Source organism: Larimichthys crocea, chromosome VII (genome assembly GCF_000972845.2).
Source record: "Larimichthys crocea isolate SSNF chromosome VII, L_crocea_2.0, whole genome shotgun sequence".
Classification (NCBI taxonomy): Eukaryota; Metazoa; Chordata; class Actinopteri; family Sciaenidae; genus Larimichthys; species Larimichthys crocea.
In genome coordinates, this window is record NC_040017.1 from 16654889 (window position 1) to 16678714 (window position 23826).

Sequence of the window (23826 nt, forward strand, 5' to 3'; positions counted from 1 at the left end):
AACTTTTTTACCTTTTAAAGGCATTAGATAAGGATCATTTTAGTTCACAACTCTAGACTTAAAAATCCATAATGACCTACATGTGTCTAGGTTTTGACTAAACAGAAAACATTTGCTGGTGGGTGAACAGGAGTGGGGTGGCACATATGGCAGTGATGGCCAAAAATTGTGCAGGAAGTGCAGATGCTCCTCCAGAAATTTTTTTTTTCAAGATTTAAAGCTATTTTTTAACATTTAGGCAAGACATTCTAAACTCTCTCTCTCTTTCTACACCCGCTTCTTTCCTCTTCTGTCCCCTCCCTTCTCCCCAACGCCCTTCCCTATCACCCCTCAACTTTATTCCTAAAATTCCACAACCTGCTTCTGACACCATCAAACTAATGATCTTTTTCTTTTACCCTCTTTTCTTTCTGTCCGTCCGTCTCCGTTTGCCCATCAGGTCCCCCGAGGATTCGGCCTATGAAGAACATTACTGCAGTGGCAGGAAGAAACACGTTCATAAACTGCCGCGTGATTGGGTATCCTTATTACTCAATCAATTGGTACAAGGAGGGGCTTCTGCTGCCTGACAACCATCGCCAGGTGGAGTTCGCTTTTTGTATTTCTGCTCAAAGACAATAAAAATATATCATTATATTTCCTTACAGCAATGTATAACATCACAGGAACATGCAGCATGTATATCCTATACCATATTCCCATATGTATACTATACATCCTGTATATAGAGTAATGTTTAAAGGCTTTTTTGGTACTTCTTTGATATGATAAATGTTTTAACTGACTATTATTATAAAACATGTATCAAAAACATGACTAACTCAGTATTAGTTGTTGTCTGGTGTTAGCTTGTGTCCTAAACAACCTGTGAGCCAACTTAGGAGTGATAGCAGAGTGATTTTTACATTTCATGAAATATTTCTCATGTGATAAATTCATACAAAATAGGCTATGATGCCTTTATGCTCTCATGTCTATATAATGGAGGCTTTGACAAAGAGTTTCTCTGTCAGACACATGGTGGTAACGACTACTGAGTTCTGTAGTCCCTCAGAGACACTTTTTATTTTATTGTATTTTGCATATCTCTGTTTTTGTTTGTGTTTTTTATTTATCAGGATAGCAAAAAAGGTTTCAATGGCATTGAAGCTAAAAACTCAAAATAAATAAATGCCCAAAGCAGATCAGGGGGACTTCTTTATACATTAGCAAAATTTCATTTCAATTTACAGCCCTGCATAAGATGACCAAGTCATGTATCATGTGTGAATGTAACACTGCTGATGTCTGCTCAGGTGGTGTATGAGAACGGGACTCTGAAGCTCAGCGATGTTCAGAAGGGGATGGACGAGGGGGCCTATGTCTGCAGCGTGCTCATCCAACCACAACTGTTCATCACGCAGACTGTCTATGTCACGGTTAAAGGTCAGTCACGGGGATGATACTTTTGCAAGTGTAAACTTTGTTTCACAGATTTTCACCTATGGCAGAGAAAAACATATAAACCACAAAAAGCATGTATAATATTCTTGTTTGTTTAATGGCGTAAATTTATATAGTTTTAAGAGGTGGCTATACTGTACTGTAAGTAAAATAATATATAAAGTGTGATATATTTGTGTCTGGCTTTGTTTTAGTGGGTTAACTTGGGAAAAAAAAGTATGAATGTAAAAGAGGGTGATTGTAAGAGGGATGGACCGTGAGTATGTAGCAGGAGGATGTGAGTGAAACAGAGGGAGCTGTATGCATTGCCTCTAATAACCCCTGATTAAGGGGCGGAGTGGCCTAGTGCGCTCTCTCAACCACTCAGCAATTACATAGAGCAAGAGTGCTATTGTATAAGATTTGTGTGTGCATGCATATACGACAGAGTGTGTGTGTGTGTGTGTGTGTGTGTGCTGTATATATTCTGCATGTCACCTTGTAAGTTACTTCGCTCTGCTCTCCGCAGCGATAGCATGACATGTTTGTTTTAGGAAGTTGTCGAGTGTGGGTGTGGGTTGTGTGTGCTTCGACTTGACATTAACAGATGTGTGAAATTTGATGGTCTCCGTAGTGTTTGTGCACACATGCGTGTGTGCGTGCATGTGTGCACATGTGCATTTGCTGCGTGTGGGTGTAGGTATGTGCTTGTATGAATGTGTGCTCGTCATGTCTCTGATTTAATTAGATGAATTTTAACGAGGCCCAGATTAAATCCCCCAGATGTCTCAGCTGTAACCCCCCCCCCCCAACTCTCCCAGCAACCACCACCCTCCCTTCCTCCCCCACTCCAAACCACCGCCATCACCTCCGTCGCTCTCCATAGCAACACTGTTCTTCCCCCTGCGGATGGGGCTCTAATTAGAGCAGCTATTATGGGCTGGCTTTAGCAGGGCATGGTGGGGTGGAGTGGAGGGGTTTGTAGGGGGCACAGGCGGCTGCAGAACTGGTAGTGGGCTAGTAGGCCAGGCTGTGGGGGTGTGGAGGCTTTGGGGGTCCAGACTTATATGACAGACTTAAGAAATCAGACAGACAGGTAGACCACTAGTTTACCAATCAACCTGTCAGGTAAAAATGACAGATTGTGAATCATGCCCTTTGAAAAAAATATCACTCTGTCTTTTTGTCTTCCTCCTCTGTGTCTCACCCACCTCTTCTCCCTTCACATCACTCACTCTGCCACCCTCATGTCCTTTCGATGCCCCCAAATTGCTAAATCTGTGTGTCTACCCATATTCTCCCCGTGTCTTCACATCTGACTTTCTCTCTTTTCTCTATCCTTCATTTATTCATATCTGCCTCAAATCTCTGTCTTCACCTCTTATTCACCCCGCTCATTTAAACAACCCTCTAACTGTTTTCATTCATCTTTTTTTCTGTGTTTCCATTCCCGTTTTCCCTCTATCTAACCTTTATTTCACCCTGTTGCCTGTCCTTGCCTTCTTCTCTCCCACGTTTTTTCTTTTCATCATACATTTCCTCAATTTGATCTGCTTGTTCCATCTCTTTTACTTATCTTCTTTTATTTAATTTCACCATTTTGCCTAAATTACTCTCTTCTCTACTGCATTTCTATTTACATTCCATTTAACACTCTACCCTTCTCCTTCCGTCACCTCTTTTCCTTTACACCCTGCCCTTCTCTGTCTCTCTCAGTTCCCCCACTGATCCAGCCATTTGACTTTCCACCGACTTCCATTGGTAAATTGATGTACATCGCCTGCGTGGTGTCGTCCGGAGACATGCCCATACGCATCACGTGGCGCAAGGACGGGCAGGAGATCGTGCCCTCATCGGGCATCACCATCGACACAAAGGAGTTCATGAGCTCCCTCCAGATATCCAAGGTGTCGCTCAAACACAATGGCAACTACACCTGCATTGCCAGCAATGATGCTGCCACCGTCAGTACAGAAAGGCAACTCACAGTTACAGGTAAGGAAGCAATGAATGAATGAAGGAAGGAAAGAAGGAAAGAACAAGATAAGCGATGTTAAAGTGATATTTAGAAAGGGATGAGGGAGGGGGTGCATTTTTGTATGTAAGTTGGGGGACTTTGAACATAAAAAAGTGGTCAAAATTAAAGCAGCAGAGGTGGATTATGCTCACCCTGGATCCTTCACCTCATATAAAGCATCTTTCATTAGATCCTCTTAGCCTATTAAAAAAAAAAAAAACTCATCTATCTCTGATGTTGATGATGTGATGACGTTCTGACTGAAATATTGTTTAGTAGCCATGCAGGAAATATCAAATATTGTCCAATGTGGAAAAGTAAGTTTTTATTGACTTCTCTTCTCTCTCCCACCAGTGCCTCCTCGGTTTGTAGTGCAACCCAACAACCAGGATGGGATCTATGGAAAGGCAGGAATCCTAAACTGTTCTGTTGATGGATATCCTCCTCCTAAGGTCATGTGGAAGCATGCCAAAGGTACACTAGGTACATGACCCATCTTTCATTCTTTATCTATGTACTGTGATGCGTCTCTGTCAGCTTTTCTCAGCCCTTTGTCATTTTCATAGGTTCATACTACCCATAGTAAGTTCACTTTAATTGTAGGTATCATCAGTAATCTTTCTCTTTCTGTCCAGCTGGAATTGGGAATCCGCAGCAGTACCACCCTGTGCCTCTGACGGGCCGTATCCAGATCATGAATAACGGCTCTCTACTCATCAGACATGTCCTGGAAGAGGATCGTGGCTTCTACCTCTGTCAGGCCTCCAATGGCGTGGGTTCCGACATCAGCAAGAGCATGGTCCTCACCGTTAAGAGTGAGTGTACAAACTCACAATGACTAATGTGGCAGAGCATAAGTTTCTTTATGGCATAGATGACTTCAGCGAGGCCATCTAGGATGCTCCAGTGCTCCTGCTTTATCAGTCTTAATGCACATACACACCAGCTAACTGTGTCAAACCAGTGAGCCGTCTCGCAGTACTCTCCCTGTGCTCTGTGGGCCTGAACATACACACACTTGTGAGCACACTGATAAATTGGTGGAGCAAAGGTGACCGTGGACATAAGAGCAAAACAATAAAGAGGAGAGAGAGAGAGGGAGAGAGAGAGAGGGAGAGGGAGAGAGGGAGAGAGAGAGAGAGGGGGGAGTGTTTGTGTGTGTGATAGGCAGTGAGAAAACGAGCAAGTGAGCGATTGATCTTTTGACTCTTGGGATCTGTCTACAGACAATCAGAAACACTTTGAGCTTAATCATTATCTGCAATCAATCTCTCCATCCTGCCCTCACTGTCAGTAACTCCCTGTGTAATGCAATGTGAAAATGCATAGGGAAAATGTACGTGCACGCGCATACGCAGACAGACTGTCAACACAAAGTAGGGCATGTAGTCGTAGCATGCAGTACCATGACCTTACAAAACACCTATACACGCAAAAGTGATGTTAATTTATGGCTCCTTTTGACACACACAAATATAAGCAGGTGCGCGTAAATACAACTACTAGTCACTATGTTCTGCTGTAAGAGGATCACCGCTCTCTCTCTCTCTCTCTCTCTCTCTCTCTCTCTCTCTCTCCATCTCTCTTCCTCTCTCTCCTCTTCTGGTGTTAGTGTTATTGATTGAACCGTTCCTCTCCTCTGCCTCCCTCAATTCTGTCTGTTTCGCTCAGCGGAGAGGGAGAAAAAGAGGAAAAGAGGGAGGGTGAGATGAATAAGTGATGAAAACAAAACAGCAGAACCCTCCTCAGATCGGTATTGTGTGTGTGTGTGTGTGTGTGTGTGTGTGTGTGTGTGTGTGTGTGTGTGTGTGTGTGTGTTGACCAAAGAAGATCGAGTGTGTGAGCTGTATTGTGTATAGAGTGTGCACGAAAGGTAGAGTGTATCGTTTTCGCCTCTTCATTCACCTAGACCCCAATGTTAACTATTGGAGAATGAGAGAGGAGGTTTATTGACTTTACCTCATTGACCATAGCTCTTCATTACTCTACTGCAATGGAACTTGGCTACTCTGAACTCCACCTTTTTAACTGCCAGCTGTCCTGCCCTTCTCCTCTATGCTCTTTCACTCCTTCCTCCCTTTCCACTTAAACCCTGCTTATTATCCACTTATTCTTTCTTACTCCTTCCCCCACTCCCCCTTTTATCTGTCTCTGCCTTCTAATATCCATCTCATCAATCTGTTTACTGTCACCACTCCCTCCTCCTCCCTTCCCCCCCACCACCATTTGTCCTCACCATCTCTTTATCTCACACTCCATTTCCCTTCTCCTTCCAGTACCAGCGATGATCACCAGTCACCCCAACACCACCATGGCTAAGAAGGGTCACGTGAAGGAGCTGAACTGCACAGCCAGGGGAGAATGGCCCATCATCATCCGCTGGGAGAGAGGCGACACGGTCATTGACCCTGACCGCAACCCTCGGTACTCCATTACCACCAGTCCCAATGAGAAGACGGACGAGGTGTTGTCTACACTCAAGGTAAGAAACACAAAGACGGCTATGTCTTTATAATCCTTATTCAGCTGACAAATTCACTTCTCACTGTTTGAGCTCTGTTTTTATGAGTCATGGTGTGAAATGCAAAGCACAATTCCTTTGCACATTTCTGTTGCCTGAGGTTTGTGATACATAGGTGAGATTAGGCAGAGTCTGCTGTCATATAAGTTAGCGTGTTGAAGGTTGTTAAAAGCTCTTAACACTCATTGTTTAAGACGTCTTCTCCCCACCACAGCGTACCATCAGCACCTCCTGAGAGGAAACTAAAAATCATCTCTCGGACATCCAGAGTAAATATACAACAGTCTAACATAAGATGCCAAAAAAAAGATAATATATATATTTTTTATATAATAAAATCCTTGTTTCTGACCATACCAAAAGTCATCATGCCATAATCCTGCCCTTCCAAACCAGCTGGTTTGATATACATACAAGAACATAAAAAACTTGTGTGTGTATTTTGCACAGGATTAAATCGATTTGGTGGTTTGATAATGTGCCCAGTTAATCATCTGAAAGGCATCTAGGGGATGTGCGTGAGCAGTAATGGATGGAATTGATTCGGTAAGACTAACAATAATCTTTAATGCTGTTATTATCTCATAATCTGATCAAGTGTATTTTTGTTGTGTATTTAGATGTATCTACTGGTAAATTAATGTATATGTTCAAAGTACAGGGCAAACCATGCATACAGGTCAGGATACACCCTCAGTGGCCTAAGTGACAAAGAGAGGGTGTACATTTTTCAAGCAGCCATTGATGGCAAATCATGCAAATAAAAAATAAAAAAAAGCAAAACTTGACACTAAAACGCAGTGTACACTGGATTGGTGAACCTTGTTTCACATCTCCTCTCAATGCAGTCTCTGGTGAGTCACCTAAATACCAAACAGGCATGGCAGAGGAATAACTCTCACCCGGCCATTTCTCCAACACAAAGCTATGCTTTACACAATTTGCCTGCACAAAGACAGAGTTGTTTGTTTCCCCCTTATATTTATCTTTCAACCATTTCTGCATACAGCTAAAGCCAGCAGAGCGTGAGGATTCTGTCTTCTTTTCATGTCATGCCATCAACTCTTACGGAGAAGGACGAGGTCTTATCCAGCTCACTGTGCAAGGTAACCATTTCTGTATAAATGCATGAACTGTACGAACTCCTGTTTGCAATGATTCAAAAACTACACAAATCTTCCCTCTTTCAATTAAAAATTGCCACTCTTTTGGTGCTACCTTCTTGTCTCCCTTTAAATTCTCAGAACCTCCAGACCCTCCAGAGCTGGAGGTGCGAGAAGTGAAAGATCGCAGTATGAATCTCCGGTGGACACAGAGATTTGATGGAAACAGCGTCATTACCTCCTACGACATTGAATATAAGAACAAGACAGGTAAGTAAGAAGAGCATATTCTTCATTTTTCTGAAAATGAAGGTATAAAAGTGAGTCTGATGATGGAGTGACATGCTGAACTGTCTAGAACCAAAAAAAACAATGCTGTACTATTATCTTCTCTTTTGTCAGATTCCTGGGAGCTGAAGCATGCCACTCGAAACATCTCCCCCACTAACAATCAGGCCAACATAGTGGACCTTCACCCTGCCTCCGTCTACAGCATCCGCATGTACTCCTACAACGCCATAGGCAAGAGCGAAGCCAGTAAGGAGCTCACCATCAGCACAGAGGAAGCACGTAAGTATCTCGGCAGCGCTGCTCTTACTAATGTGAATGTGAACAAATCTTTCACTTTTGCTTGTTGTGTTAGCTCTTAGCCACTGCATGTGTGTTGATACAGCTGTCCTTGAATAAGCATTTTGTATTGAAGGTTCACCTCAATAAAACTGAGAAAAACACCTTTTGAATGTTGTAAACTAGAATATTTCAGACCACAGAATTTTTTTTTAAAAGGCTTGCGTGCCTCTTTCTCTTTCTCTGCAGAGCCTGATGGTCCTCCCATGGAGGTGATTCTGCAGCCAGTGACCTCTCAGAGTATCAGGGTCACTTGGAAGGTAAAATATTAGAATTATCTGCCTTCTGTAGTAGCTAAGTACTTCCTCTGAGATTACTTGCTTGTGTAACATTGCATTATCTCACTTTATTATGTTTTGCTGCTTGCAAAGTATTTAGTTTGTGGAGGTGGTTAGGGCTAGGGTTAATAATCACGCAGTATATCAGAATAGTGTGAATAGATGATGCTGATGTCAGTATGATCTTTTCGTTCCGCAGGCTCCTAGGAAAGAGCTGCAGAATGGTGTGATCCGGGGTTACCAGATTGGTTACAGAGAGAACGGCCCGGGCAGTAATGGCCAGTACAGCATTGTGGAGATGAAGGCCACCGGGGATAGCGAGGTCTACACTCTGGACAACCTGAAGAAGTTTGCTCAGTATGGTGTGGTTGTCCAGGCTTTTAACAGAGCCGGCACAGGGCCCTCCAGCTCAGAGATCAATGCTACCACACTGGAAGATGGTGAGGATCACAATAAGCAATAGCAATAAGAGAGATGGGTTAAACAGTGTGGTGCATTATATACAATGGAAGTGGAGTAAACTGTTAGACCTACTGTCTGAAATATCATCCTCTGTCTGCTTTGGCTTTGATTCACAGTTATTCCACTTCTTCCACTGCCATTGTTCTTTTTGCTTTTTCGCTGTTTGATCTGTGTCAAATCATGCCATGCTTTGTAACCTAAAATTACTACATTCTCGCTTTTCTTTCAACATAAATAATAATCTTGGCTGCTGGAATCCAAATGCTTTTTGCAAATATCAAGACCACACATGGCCTCATAGACACAATTCACATTCAGCAAGCACTGCAGAAAGGACAGAGTGATATGGATATACTGCCATGCATCCTGATGGCTAGAGTGAGAGATGAGCCAAATATTCAGTGAGTTAATAGATGAATGAATGAATAAATGGCAGAATTAACTGCAACATCACTTAGGGAGATAAAATCTCCTTCCTAGGCCTTCCTGGGCTGTATAATCCTGAATAATTCAGAAATGTTTCTGGCTGTAAGTGTGTTACAAAATAGATCATAGCATACATGTGCTTTTTATTAATTCACTTTTTATTTCTAATTACCTTCCACTAAATGTAATTGAAATTTGCAAACCCCTTTTGAGATATCTTGTTAACTAAAAGACAAACATACACTGGGCTCAAAAACTTTTTTACTGCAAGAACTGCAAGAAGTAACTGACTAGATCCATATTTTGAAATGCAAAAATAATATATTTTTTTAATTATAAGTGATCACAAAAAATGCCTCCTCAAAAATATAAAAAGTCGAGATGGAAGGGTCTGGTGTGAAGCAGCTAAGGAGCAGAAGAACTAAAACTAAAGTAATAGATGTTAACTAAAAAATAAAAAAATAATAAAAAAATCTAGGTCTTTATTTTTTCTCTGAATAAGACGTAGAAATATTGTACTTGTACTTTTTTTCATATCCCTCCATTTTTCACCTTTTATTCTTTAGTGTTGAGCTTCCAGACATTTTTTTCAATACATGACATTTCTCACGTTATACATATTTAGTTTTTCTCCCCATGTAGACAAACACACACGTGTACACACACACGCACACACAAACACATGTCACATACATACTTGTCCACCCAGTGAACAGTTGGCTGAGCCCCATTGGTCCAGAGCAGACAGAGCCCTCCAGTTCTTCCCCGTGGCTGTCACCGTGGCGACAGTGATATTGATGGCCATTATGATAATAGTGATAACAACAAGCATACTAAAAATAATTATAATTAGCTTGTCTCTCTGTCTGTTTCTCTCTCTCTTTCTCTCCCTCTGCTAGCTTCCTGCTGTAATTATCCACAGCTGAGCGCATTGTCTCTCTGCTCCCTCTTTTCATCTTTTTTTGCCCTTCCCTTGCTCCCCTTGCTTTTAACTCTCTTCCTCCCTTCCTCCCTTCTTCCTCTGCCCCTCCATCCTCCATCTCCTCCTCCCTGTAGCCCCAGTCCAAAACTGCCTTTCATTATTTTCCTGTATTTCCCATCTTTTGTTTCTCCAAACTTGTGCACTTATTTATGGAAGGTTATTTTATGCATCTACGACCTTAGCAATTATTTATTACATATTTTTTTCTTCACTGCTCATTTATCTGCCTACCTATATCTGTTTAACCCTACGTAAGCCCTAATGCTGACACTTTAAGAGGCCCTTGAACCAGCTCACCTTTCTGTTCACATCTGTATTTCTCTCCTTGCAAAGGTGTGACTCTGAAAAGGAACTGGGCTGTGTTTTGTTGCCTTCTAATTATTTAGACATGGAGCCTAAAGGTTTATTCATGCAAAACCCTGTTTTAGTTTTCTAATCCTCTTTTCTCCTTTCCCTCCCTTCCTTCGTCCTCCTCTCCACCTCCTCTTTCTACACCAGCTGCAGAGAAATTCCCTGGTGGACTTGGCCCAATCTCTCTCTTTCATTGCTCTCTCTCTTTCAGTTGCCTCTCTTCCTCTCTTCCTGCCCCTCCTTCTCTCACAAGTTGACTTCTGTTCATCGTCAACAGTGTGCGTTATTCAAAGCCTGAAAGACTAGTGGTCAGCGGTAGCCAATAGAAGAGACACCTGGACTGGCGGGGACAGAAGGAGGCTTGTACAGAGAAAGAGAGATGGTGGTTGTAGAGATAGTTCTATACATCAGGCTGCACGCATGTCATGAGCTTTTTATCTATCGCTAGCCTGTTTACTCACTTCAGGTTTGATATGGAAATGCCTTTTCATTTTGTTTATCAGCCAGCCAATGCAGTCCTGGTGTCAATGGCAGCCTTTGCTCTAATGTAAAAAAAAAATCTGAATTTTTCACAATTATTAGCTGAACACGGGATGAACCTAAATGCAGCTAAACTTTGGTCAAACACACAGGACTTTACTTTAAATTGTTGTGCCATCCAAAGGTTCATAGATCCCAAATATGCTGGGCTAAATTTAGGAGAAATTAGTCTAAATCCATTTGTTGAAATGGTACTCAGTTAGCTTTAAGGCGTGAGTTCAGAATAATCCATTATACTACTTAAAGGTGAATTTAAAAAACTGTGACCTGTTGTAGGGTCAGATTCCAAAGTTTTTATGGATGACAAATAAGAACTTGAGAAAACCTGTAAAGACTGTGCACAAGAATATTTGATTTTTAATATTTTACTCAGTGTAAATATCATATAGCTTCAATTAAGAGCTGGACAAACTAATACAAGCTCATAAATATGTGACCATTTCTAACTTTAAGCAGCTTAATGGGTTAAAGGAAAACTGGTGATTTCAAAAATCAAAAATAAAAAAATTCTCCGGTTTATCTGTGTATTTACTTATCAAACACGTTTTGAGCCTTTTCATCCTTTTTCGCTTAAATGAAACTGTGAAATACATCAGTTTAGATAAGAAGATACATGATTTAGATAACTTATCTTTTCCCTTTTTTCGTCTCTCTCCCTCTCTCTCCATTTGTCTTCAGTACCCAGCCAGCCTCCTCAGAATGTGCGAGCCATTTCTGTAACATCAGACGAGGCAGTCATCACATGGGCTGAACCCCCCAGAATGACGCTGCATGGTGTATTGAAGGGATATCGTGTCGTGTTCTGGGCTGTCTTTCCAGATGGAGGTGAGTTGAGTGTGACCGTTATCTTATTTGGCTACTAAAATCTCAGTCCTTGGTCTGAGCATCTTCTTGTGCCCTTGTGTTTCTCAGAATGGGGTGAAATGCAAAACATCACAACCACCAAAGAGCAGGTGGAGCTCAGAGGCCTGGAGAAGTTCACCAACTACAGCATCCAGGTCCTGGCCTACACCCAGGCTGGAGATGGGGTCCGTAGCAACGTACTGTATATCCAAACCCGTGAAGATTGTGAGTCCATATTTTCATATATCTTTCCGCATAAACAAATCAAATAATGACCAGGCTTACAATAAGATGCCATCTGCTTCGACCACACCTTTGGGGCAGGTCTGAGGTTTTTTGTTCTTGATTTAGGCTGCAGTGCGGGAGGCAGAGAGCCGGGAGGGTATAGGGGGTCTTTGTAAGGCTGAGGTTGCTGATTAAAACCTCTTTGTGCTCTGATGTGCCATTACCAGTGCTAATGAGAATTAAGAAGCCAAAAAGTGTGTGTGTGTGGTTAAGGAGCCTAAGGGTCTGCTCATGTGAATGTGCAGAAGTGTTGGTGGGGGTTAAGTGTGTGTTTGCATGTGTACAATGTCTTTGGTGTGCACACAGATGTGCATGTGTGTGTACACGCGCTATTGTTTGTGTGCAAGCCTTGCTCAGCACCCAGCACAAGGAGAGGGATTAATTCTTTGTGGCTTAAAGAGAATTAATTTTGTGCTTACACTGGCGGGCTATGGATTACATCCGTATCCGCCTCTCCTCTCTCTCCCTGGGGCCAGGCAGAGGAGGAGGCAGGCGTCTGGAGATGGAGAAAATGAGGGAGAGAGAAGAGGTGCGGGGGGGGCAGAGATTCTAAGAAGTGTCATTTCAGAAAAGGTCTTTATTCTCTCTTCCTCACTATATCTCCATTTTATGAGCTGGCCTCGCTGCGATAGCTCTTCAAATATGTGTGTTGTATTAGTCTTTGAGTGTGTGTGTGTGTGTTTCAGTGTGTGTTTATCAGGGGCAAGCTGAGTGTCTCTTTTTCCCTGATGCGGGTTGACACTGTGTCCAGGGGCAACCTCTTCACATACGTTCAACGTTCCCTGTCTTTTGTGGGTCTCTGCCTTCTCTTTGCCCTCAGTTCTGTCTGCAGCATATGGAAAAGTGTTTGCAGTGGAATTGCGCAAACAGACAGTCCTCAGCCTGCCTTTCTCGCTCTGTTTTACACACAGAGACACTAGACAGTAAGCATAAGAGTGAAGAAGACAGAGGTTCATTATTCAGGTTCTTTTTTATGCCCCTTCGAAGAGACACCACATTTGGTCCATTTGAATATGTATCTGTTTGTTTATTTGTGGATTCAGTGTTTATCACAGTATGTTTACTTTAAATTGCAGCACCAGGTCTAATTCTCTCAGGATGATCTGACCTCAGCTGTTCCTAAACCTCAATGTTATACCAAAAAAACAAACAGTACAAGTTTAACTTCAGAGTTTCCTTATTTTTTTAAGTTTTATATTATGATAGAACGGCCGTGACTACAAGTTAGCATGCAGATACATACAGATTATATTTTTAAAAGGAGGTGGTAGCAGTTGACAAGAACATTCTAGTTGGGTACAGATGCAGTACAGCAAACAGAAGAAAAGAGGGATTGTGCGCTTTAAAGCTGCAAACAAATAATGTTTTCATTCCTAATTAATCTGCCAATCATTTTTTAAATTAATTGTTTGGCCTATAAAATGCCCTTTACAATTACCCAAAGCTCAAGAAGCACAAAAAAAGTTTCATAATCCAAACCACAAAGATATTCAACCCTAAGATCAATAAACATAAGTTGAAAATTCATTTTATGTTGATCAATGGATAATTTAACCTATAAGCCACATGCCTGATAAAGACTGGACTGGGATCAAAATGGGTTGGCAAAGCTGGTTTGCAATATACCAAATATACATGAGGCAGAGTTGAAAAAATACATAACAGAAAATAAGGGGTCCCTCCTCTTAGTTATGTATTGTTTCCAATAACAGAAATATTACCACTGTTATAACACAATCATGGAAATTGACTGGATTGGAGGCTTGCTGCATTAGGGAGATTGTAAAATGTTTAACAGCTACACTGCAACTCAAATATTATAGGCTAAAGTGTGGAATACCAACAACTTAGTCAACTGTCTAGTGGGTACATATTGATGTTTTTGGAGTTTATGTTTTAATCATTTAACAGGCAACAACAACAAATTGGCATATGTCTCCAAAAATCTGTGTCTATCCTTGAAGCTATTTATTCTTTCCTGCACGTAACAGAAAAATAAAACTTGGTTTATATTTGACTCTGCCCTCCATTTCTCTCCCCTTTTTAATTCAGACCCCGGACCCCCAGCTGGCATCAAAGCTGTGCCCTCCTCCGCCAGCAGTGTCGTGGTGTCCTGGTTACCCCCCCACAAACCAAATGGAATCATCCGCAAGTACACGATCTACTGCTCCAGCCCCGGGTCAGGCCAACCAGTGAGTTACAAGAGGGGTGCAGAGAGTTTCAGGATTGAGAAGTGAATACAAGAGGGAAAGAGGGAAAAGAAGCATCCAAACATGGCTGGTGATGAAGGGGACATAATCCTTTTTTTCTTGCAGAATAAAGCTTCTGTTATTCATTTAATGTTGCTATAAGAAAATGACTTTAATTATGACGTTGTTCTGCATTTGTGTGTTTGTGGATGTGTGTGTGTGTGTAAGTGTGTTTGTGTGTGGTCTAGTGCTGCAGTCTTAGCAAGATGTGTGTGTGAAATGAGCTCTCCTCATACCGCAGTGTGTGTGCGTGCAAGCTCACCCTCCAGCTTCATTTGCATATCTGCGTCTCATCACGTTGCCAGGACAACCTCATCTGTTCATCAACGAGGGCAGAAAACAAGCCGACAGCAAACACACACTCTCACTTACGCACACACACACACACACACACACAAACACACACATAAATGTATTACACCATGCATATCTATCTATCTATCTATCTATCTATCTATCTATCTATCTATCTCAGTCTCTCTCTTTCTCCCTCTGAAGCCCCCATGCAGAGTTCGGGATGATTACTATGTAAATGAGTGCGACTGGAGAGAAGGAAGGAGGGATGGGGGGGTCAGACACACCGCGCGGGGAGTACTTTTGTTCCTCTTTTCATTATCTCGCTCTATCATTCCCCGGATCACGCTATCTCCACGCCGGAGGAATATTTTAATATCCGTTACAGCAACACACACTCTGTTACTCCTCCCTCCCTTCCTACCAACATCTACTCACCAACCCATTCATCTATCCATCCATCCATCCATCCATCCATCCATCTGTCCATCCATCCATTCATCCATACATCTGCCTGCAGTGGAGAGTATAGAGACAAATGTACAGTGAGGAGAAGAAGAAGACATTGATATATGTGAAAATCAGGGGGGAGAAATGCAGAGAGGATGTAAAACAGGGGGGTACTGGTGGATAGATGGAAGGAAAAGCAAGGAGTGGGCCCAGAGATGACAGGGAAATGTGGAGAGGGACAGGGAAATGAAGAGAGGGATGAAGAGTGATGGCAGGAGGTGAAGGGAAGGATGGCGCAGTGGGGTAAAGGATAGGCAGAGAGGAAAATACAGAAAGGATGGAGACAAGAGGAATGGATGATGAAGAGGGAACACAGGGAAGTAATAAAAAGCCCAGTGGATTCCTCCATGACGGCCTGCTCATAAATGTGAAAAACAACATGAATACTGGAATCTATTTGCCCAGAATAAACCGTTCTGCAGACAACAACTCAGCAGGCTAGGATAGAGCTCAGCAACACTGCAGTGTCTTCGCAGGTTTTTACAGGTCTGCTGCGTTTACTGACTCTTCAAATCATTTGACACCGTATTGTCGTCCTTATTCCATCTGCGCACGAGCGCCTATCACTCAGAAATGCAAATCTGTGTCAAACTGTACTAAAACATGTGATTCAGAGGGCGGCAGTTGAATGTTAGGTGCCACTTTGTGTGTTAAATTTGTGATATTTTTTTTTCATATTCTTCTATTCATAGTTGAGACATAGCGCGCACAGTAACAGACAGAGCTGCTGACGGTGTGTGTGCGCGTGTGTGTGCGTGTGTGTGTGTGTGTGTGTACCTGGGTGTTGGGATACCTGAGGAGTAGATGAAGAGTAGGAGTTGAGGGAATAAGGGTATAATTGGTGGGTAGGTGAATAGTGACTGGCAGGCAGTAAAAAAGAGAGGTTCTACGCGTTGGTGTGTGTGTGTGTGTGTGTGTGTGTGTCGAAGGGACAGTGATGTGTATATGTCTAGACAGCAGACACATGGCTGGGTTAAACACACTGCAATTACACATCCACCTCCAGGTCATGTATGCCACTGGATGTGTGTGTCAGTATATTTGTGTATTTGTGCTTGCCTGTGTATATCCACTCCTCTTTCTCTGCCTGTTTATTGGACTCTTCTCCACTCTTCTGCTCTCCCCTCCTCTCCTCTCTGTCATTGCTGATGCCTGCAGTAGATAGGCCTCATTAGTGTATGACTGTTCATGATATCTCTGACTGACTCATTTGTCTGTCCCCTATTGTCTTCCTCCGTCTCATATCTCTGTTTTCCCTCCCTGAGGATAACAGAGGAGGAGAGGGAACGGGCTTCACTCCCCTCATGCCAACCCTCTTGTCTCTTTCTCTCTCCTCCAGCTCTATCTTTCCACACAGCTTTTTTGGCATTTCATAATATAATACGCCCCAGAACCTCCGTACCTTCATCCCCATCCTCCTCCCTTTTTCCTATAGTACTGACATGACGAGAGAATACAGGGCTTGGTTCATATTAGAATGATGTTCACTCAGTCCTTCACATTAAGTCTGCCTCTCCAGTAAAGTGACACAATGATCTTGTGTTTGACAACCCCCAGATTTTACTTTGTGCTCCTCGGCAGCACATGTGAAACAATGCAGATTTTGTGATGATATTTGTTACCAGAACACAAAAAGGGAACTCTTTGATGTGTATTTCTCATTCCTATGCAAATTTAGACAGTAGATGCAAGATGTCTATGTCTCTGTTTTTGTTTTGAGAATGTTTTTTTTTTTAATGCAATACTTTGAATTGTGTGGTTATGTTTGTGATACTTCTGCTTATTTCTACAAAACTTTACAACAGCAGATTTCTTGTTTGATTTAAAAAGAAAAATATAATTTCCTGTAATATTTAAGGCTTTTGCAGGATGTTTAGAGTGTGCTAAAGGATCCTCTGAGATGAACACTTTCCCTTCCCCTTTTGTCTCTCCCCAGCTGCCCAGCGAGTATGAAGCCAATCCCGAGCTGCTGTTCTACAGAATCACTCATCTCAACCACCGGCAGCAGTACCTGATCTGGGCTGCAGCCGTCACCACCGCGGGCAGGGGTAACTTCAGCGACAAGGTCACGGTGGAGCCAGCGGCCAAGGGTGAGGCCCTGAATATATGAAGGGGAGATTCATGATAAGAGACACACAGTGGACAGGTTTGATGCCCAATAAACATTTGCAGGTCAAAAGTCGTCTTAAGAGTCTAGGTGAAAACTGACAGGTCTTTAGGCTACATTTAGCATTGAAAGAGGAAGAGTGCCAATATAACACATCCAAGTATGTTTACAGGTGGTGTGAGTACTATCGCATGTCTGAAAAAGTTAGTATAAGCCTTTTGATAAGTGGTAGTTTAAAATGGGGAAAAAATCTGAGCCCGCTCCTCATCAGCTTGAGGCTAGAGTAAGTGCTACTAGTATAAAACACCTGAATCCGAAACCAAGCCTTTTGGCTGTCAAATTGAATCATGGGTAATGTAGGCACCATGTTTTGAGGAGAAAAGCATGAAATAAGACATTGTCTTTTGTTCTGTCGCATCATTTTAGGATTTTTCTTAATTGTCAATCATGAGTTGACAACTTTATAGAAGTGGAATACTAAATCAGTGGAGTGACTGTAATTCAGTGTGCATTTACGCACTGGGTCAGATTGAAATATTGTCACTGAAATGCAGTTGAAACATGTTCATGTAGTTTCAACCAAATTCAGCCAGATTATAACCTAGACAACTGAAAGGCTCTGGAATGGGGTGGAAAACACTATAGTGTCCTTTTATACCTATTTTTTTTTCACTTCAGTCTGTCTCCGCTTCTGCTGTCTCTCTCTTCAGAGCTGTTACAACACTGCTACTGTTAGAGTAGTATTCATCTTCAAGCCACTTATTGTCAGTGCCATGAACCAAAAATACATTTTCTTAAAGGATGTTTTGCTCTACATCCCTCATGAGCCTGTGAATCATGCCACTCTCCCTCTCGTTCTCGTCACTTGCTCTGTATAACCCCTTTCTGCATATTTTTTCAACCTTTCCTCTTGTTTGTGTGTGACTGCGTGTTTTGACTTCATGCAACAGAGCGGGCGAGTGCTATTGATTTCAGAGTTCAGAGGGCACCAGATAAACTGCCCCGAATCAGGGAAATGATGAGAGGGGGAGCAAAGGGAGGAGACGCAGGTGGAGGGAAGAGGAGAGAAAATGACACGACAGGAGCAGAGATAACTAATACTCAAGACAATAGAGAGGCAGAGTGTTTAAGAAAATGAAGAGGGCAGTTAAATCAATAGGCTTTGGATTAAAAGACAGGAAGAATAAGGGAGTGCGAATGAATAGAGTGCACTTTCCACCATGTTATCCTTTTCTGTATCTATTCGTTCCTTTGACTGCTGGCTGCAAAGGTTTGCGAGTGTATGTGTGCGTGCTCGCATGGGTGGGTGCGTCAGCTGATTGGCAGCTGTAAAAGGCAGTGTCCTCCAGGCTTGCCCACTCAATACTTCATTCAGCCTTAACATAAGTGCACTAGAGCTCCAGCATTAAGACGCCAAGCTTGAGAAAGAAAGAGAAAGCGGGTAGGGGAGTGACGGAGAATAAGAGGGTTATGTGTCTGAATAGATATTTTTTTTAATATCCCCTCTGCTCATTCTTTGTCCTATTATTTATAAGCTATTATTTGCCGGACAGTGTCATATTTAACGCAGAATTCTTTCCCACCATGTGTGAATCACGGTGAATGCTCTCTGTCTAGTAAATCCTGTTTATTGACGGAATCCCAAATGGAAAACAAATCAATGCACACATTGCATATCAACCATCACATTTCTGTATTGATTCAACACATTCTGAAATCTCTACAGCGTTTGAAAACTGTTTATTTGACAATGGCTAGATTAACTGATTGGTAGCTATTAATTAGGCTATTGCCTTTCTTGTGTATGTAGTAATGCCAATAGATCTAATGTTTTCAGTGTCTCTCTCATTATAAAATGTTGTACTCTTCCAGCTCCAGCTAAGATCCTGTCATTTGGGGGCACGGTGACCACTCCTTGGATGAAGGAGGTGCGACTGCCCTGTAGCTCAGTAGGAGAACCTACACCTACTATAAAATGGACCAAAGACAGGTAAGAAACTTCCCCTAGAAATGTTGTGTAAAGCTGGGTGCACTAACAGTAAATCAGTATTTAAGTATCACAAGTTTAAGAGAAAGTCACCCATTATTTTTACATGCTAGAATAATGTCATACAAGTCTTTAGTTTTTTTGAAATTCACAATTCCACAGCTTTATTTTAAATAAAACCTATAAACTATAACCTATAAACCTTTTATCAAACTCTAGTAAGAATCTTATGGTTTCCTCTTTTCTCTCTCTCTGTTAGTGAGGACACAGCCATCCCAGTGTCTTTAGATGGACAGCGTCTCATTTTGGCCAATGGGACGCTGGTGCTGCGCTCTGTCAAAGCTGAAGATTCTGGTTATTACACCTGCACGGCTACCAACACATTGGGCTTTGACACAATCATAGTCAACCTTTTGGTACAAGGTAGGAAAAGCATTATCACTTACAGGCCTGCTGTTCATGCTAAAAATTATCATCAAATTATCATTATCAGGATTCATCAGAATGTTTTAGTACAGCTTTTAACTCTTTCTGAATTTCCTTCAGTCCCTCCTGACCAGCCACGTCTGACTGTGTCTACCACCTCCACCTCCTCCATCACTTTGGCCTGGATACCAGGAGACAATGGAGGCAGCTCTATCAGAGGTACGATGCCTTGTACAACAACACTTTCTGTCTTCCTCTATACTCACATCTCTTTCTTTGTGTCTGTAGCTATATGTGTCTAAAGGTGACACCATACAGAATTTCGCTTGAGGTTATCAAGTTAGATTTATGCATAAAATGTGAATGAATGCAAAAGACTTCTCTTTGACTTCTGATCTTAGTTTACCCTCTGTCTGTCCTTTTTTTCCTCTTTTATCTGGCGCACTGTTAGTAGGCATACTGATCTGTTAGTTCATTGATTCGCCTTTTTGTTTCAGGTTTCCCTGTTAACTATGTCTCCGTTTGATTATCTGATTGTTGGTGATTTCTGTGTGAAGATGGGCATGAATGGGCATGGATGCAAATGCCGTTACAATCCCTTTTTCTTTGTTCACGCTGTTTGTCAGTATGGTGTTGCTGCAGGTCTTCTGTCTGACTCCTATTAAATCTTTATAAAACACAAAAAACAAACAAAAACCAAAAAAAACGCAGGGCATGTCATGATTATGGTGTTAAGATATAATGGCACCCAGAAAGACTTGTTGTCCCACGTTATTACAAAAGAAATGGCTTTAAAACTGACCAAAGTTTCATTAAAACATATTGCTTTTTTTTTTGTTTTCTTATGTGAGTCAGAGTGCTGTCAGGTAGACCCAGAGAAAGACACTAATTTGCATGCATTACATGCACACAAGTAGGAAGTGAAATAAACTTTGGGGCAAATAGTGTGTGTTGGGTGTGCAGCTTCATATTTCAATAATGATGAGCCACCACCAATCAGTATTTTAATATCATCCAGTGTCTCATACATCCATGAAGCCTATCTGTATATCTTGTATGTATAGCAGAAGGCCTGTCTGTCTGTGAAGCCATCTGCACAGTATTAGCAGTCAGCAATGCTGAAGTTTGCCATCAAGCATCTATTTTGCATTACTACTGCAGTAGCATCCGCAGACTATTCCTTGTGAGATAAAACATGTTTGCATTTTTTTTTAAAAAGAAAAAAAAAGTCTCAGCTGGTTATTCTAAAAATAGAAAAATACACAAACAGGTAAACAAAAGGGCACATGTAGGCTAGTAAACCTGCAGTCCTACAATAATCTGTTCTTTCTCATATATTCTGATATGTTCTGCTGCGTTCTATGAAGAGGGTGACTATAAAACTTACAAACAAACACAGCAGGATCTGCACATGTTAACCCCTCTAATGTTGTTCCATCTGTTTGAGAGACGGGGAGGGAGGAAAGAAAAATGGTACAAAAAGTACAAAGAAACACAGAGAGGGAGACGTTCATATATACATAATTATATGCAGACAGAAGGAAAGACAGACAGAGATGGAGGATTAGATGTAAAGTGTCTCAGCGCAGGAGGGAGTTGGCTCTCCAAGGCAGCTGATTATAAGAACAGTCACCACATTGCATATCCTCATTTACATAGATGCTTTGTCAGCGCCATCCCAGTCTTGGGGTTTGTAGGTAACTAATGGCGGCGTAGACAGGGAGCAGCAAGACCGTCCTCCAATCGGGGCCCTAGCTGGGCAAGAGAAGTATAGTCTGACACTGCCATCTAGTGGAGAGTAGAGGTACCAATGTCAAAAGTTTAGCAGGGTTAGTGCAAAATGAGTTCTTCTTTTTGACTGTCAGTAGATTGTGATTCATGTAATAAAGCAAGACAATAATTGTTATTGTGCGTATATCTTCTTTTGTTTGTATGCAGGTTTTGTGCTGCAGTACTCTGTGGATAACACGGAGGAATGGAAAGATGTTTTCATCAGTTCTAGTGAGCGCTCCTTTAAATTAGACAACCTACGCTGTGGCACCTGGTATAAAGTGAAGCTGGCTGCAAAGAACAGTGTCGGAGCCGGACGCATCAGTGAGATCATTGAGGCAAAGACCCACGGACGAGGTGAGAAAGCTTGGAATAGAGAATGAAAGAATTTAGTGTGGGTATATAATATATAAAGTACACATTTTCACAAAGTGGACATCACCTTTGTTAAGGGAATAGTTGTGGAACAATAGCACACAGTCCAAATGGATTAAAACTGAATTAGTGGTCTTTGAATATATAGAATTAATCCAACAATATTAAGAACCTATAAGAAAACTATTAAATTCAATTAAATCCTTTGTCCTTAAACAGTCTCTTCCTAAAGAGTTACAGTCACCTCTTTGTGCATCTTGCTTTATTCTTGCAATAAATAATAAGCAGTGTAATGTTCGGGGACTTTGTATATGCTCCATTTTGATGAAACTTCTAAGTCATTCATTGTTTAAGAACACATTTATCTTCTGGTATTTAACAAGTTTAGTGAGATATTTTCAGAACAACTACTCTGAATTTGCTTTCCCGCAGTTCTACATGTGCACTCTAGCAAGCAATACCTTGCTGTTTGCTGAGTCACATAGTCACTGCTTATGTTTCCTTATGTTCCCCAATTATCTGTAGACAAATACATGATGATTTTGCTTCTTTTACAGAACCTCAGTTCAACAAGGATCAGCCTGTCTTCACCCACATTAACTCCAGCCACGCCCGTCTCAACCTGCAGGGTTGGGCCAGTGGAGGCTGTCCAATCAGCGCTGTCACGCTAGAGTTTAGACCAAAAGGTGAGTCACTGCTTTTTCAGTTTGTAATTCTTGGTAGTGTATTGAGACGTCTTGCTACAAATCCAACAAAAATGTTGACTCTTAGTTATATCAAGCACATAAAACAAAGAACGTATTGATGTAACGTTCCATTTTTTTGAGCAAAGAAAAGAGATTAGACTCAGCGTTGGTATACTTGTTGCACTTGTTGCAGGTACCTGGGCATGGCAGAATGTACGTACCAATGCGACCACAGACGTGTTCCTGGCAGAGCTGCGTGAGGCCACCTGGTATGAGCTCAAGATGAAAGCCTGTAACAGCGCTGGCTGTGGCAACCAGAGCTCCCAGTTTGCAACCTTGGACTATGATGGTAGTGAGTAGAAGACACTCTTTGTCTGGCTTTCAGTGTGGATAAATGGTATTGTTGAAATTCATTATACCTAGTACCTTGAAATATCGAATTGTGAAAGGGCGGGAACTGATCTCTGCACTTCCTGGATTTGTGCAGGCACAATTCCACCAATCAAATCCCCCCTGGAAAAGAACGATGACGTCAAGAAGCTGTTTTCTATTGGCTGTCCTGTGATTCTGGTCACTCTGGGTGTTGCACTGCTCTTCATCATTCGCAAGAAACGCAAGGAAAAGAGGCTGAAGAGACTAAGAGGTAAGAGATGAAGTAAAGGGAGAGGAGACAAGTGGAAGGATTGAATTGGCAAGCAGAGCAAAGCAGAAATCTTGAATAAAGTCTCAAGGGTTTTCCCTTACTTTAAAAGAAAAAAAAATTGTTATCTTCTCTGTTCTCTAGATGCCAAAAGCCTGGCAGAGATGCTGATAAGGTAAGACTGCTAGTCTGAAAAACTATTTATTGTAACTCAAAATTATTCTCACAAATCCACATTTTGCTTTATTTTTTTCAAAACTCTGACTGTCTGTCTGTGTGTGTGTGTGTGTATGTGTGTATGTGTGTGTGTGTGTGTGTGTGTGTGTGTGCTCGTCTGATATCTCTGAATTAGTAAAAACAACCGCAGCTTTGACACCCCAGTGAAGGGGCCTCCTCAGGGCCCACGATTACACATCGACATCCCCAGAGTACAGCTGCTGATTGAGGACAAAGAAGGCATCAAGCAAATCGGTTAGAGCAAGAAAGAAGAGACACTTGTCTGTGCATGAGCATTGAATCAAACGATCTTTATGTCAAATGTATAATAAAAATTGGGAGGCATTAGACACACAGTTGTGAGTTTTTTTTTTAAACCTGCAATAGCTGCTTCTCTGAAATATTCATTATGTCTCTTCTAGGTGAAGACAAAGCCACTATCCCTGTGACAGACACAGAGTTCAACCAAACTGGGAACCCTCAGAGCTTCTGCACAGGTGTGTCTGTCCATCACCCTGCCCTCATCCAAAACACAGGCCCTTTGATTGACATGTCAGACATCCGACCAGGAACCAGTAAGTGCCCTTGTTTTTGCTGTCTCTAATCAGTTTATCAAGTTTATAGTAGCTTAAGCATTATTGTGGCGTGTACGGCAAATTCCCTTCTACAGTACATACGTGTTGTAAGGATTAACTGTGTAAAGCTCCTG

General features: G+C 41.9%; 1 protein-coding gene across 2 annotated transcripts in view; it reads left to right on the top strand.

Moving 5' to 3' along the window:
• dscaml1 (Down syndrome cell adhesion molecule like 1) overlaps window positions 1–23826 on the top strand; it is a 92741-nt gene that overhangs the window by 62915 nt on the left and 6000 nt on the right. The window contains exons 8-32 of one of the 2 annotated variants that reach the window (XM_019274407.2): window positions 440–582; window positions 1296–1425; window positions 3139–3417; window positions 3794–3913; window positions 4075–4254; window positions 5716–5921; window positions 6970–7066; window positions 7205–7333; window positions 7466–7633; window positions 7880–7950; window positions 8168–8408; window positions 11408–11554; window positions 11642–11797; window positions 13910–14049; window positions 16847–17000; window positions 18890–19007; window positions 19264–19427; window positions 19551–19649; window positions 21369–21557; window positions 22133–22261; window positions 22455–22613; window positions 22749–22904; window positions 23046–23076; window positions 23254–23372; window positions 23540–23692. In XM_019274407.2, the coding sequence (XP_019129952.1) occupies window positions 440–582; window positions 1296–1425; window positions 3139–3417; window positions 3794–3913; window positions 4075–4254; window positions 5716–5921; window positions 6970–7066; window positions 7205–7333; window positions 7466–7633; window positions 7880–7950; window positions 8168–8408; window positions 11408–11554; window positions 11642–11797; window positions 13910–14049; window positions 16847–17000; window positions 18890–19007; window positions 19264–19427; window positions 19551–19649; window positions 21369–21557; window positions 22133–22261; window positions 22455–22613; window positions 22749–22904; window positions 23046–23076; window positions 23254–23372; window positions 23540–23692 (3678 nt within the window). Of the gene's footprint in view, window positions 1–439; window positions 583–1295; window positions 1426–3138; window positions 3418–3793; window positions 3923–4074; window positions 4255–5715; window positions 5922–6969; window positions 7067–7204; window positions 7334–7465; window positions 7634–7879; window positions 7951–8167; window positions 8409–11407; window positions 11555–11641; window positions 11798–13909; window positions 14050–16846; window positions 17001–18889; window positions 19008–19263; window positions 19428–19550; window positions 19650–21368; window positions 21558–22132; window positions 22262–22454; window positions 22614–22748; window positions 22905–23045; window positions 23077–23253; window positions 23373–23539; window positions 23693–23826 lie in introns of both variants that reach the window. The other variant, XM_019274401.2, reaches the window with a different exon arrangement.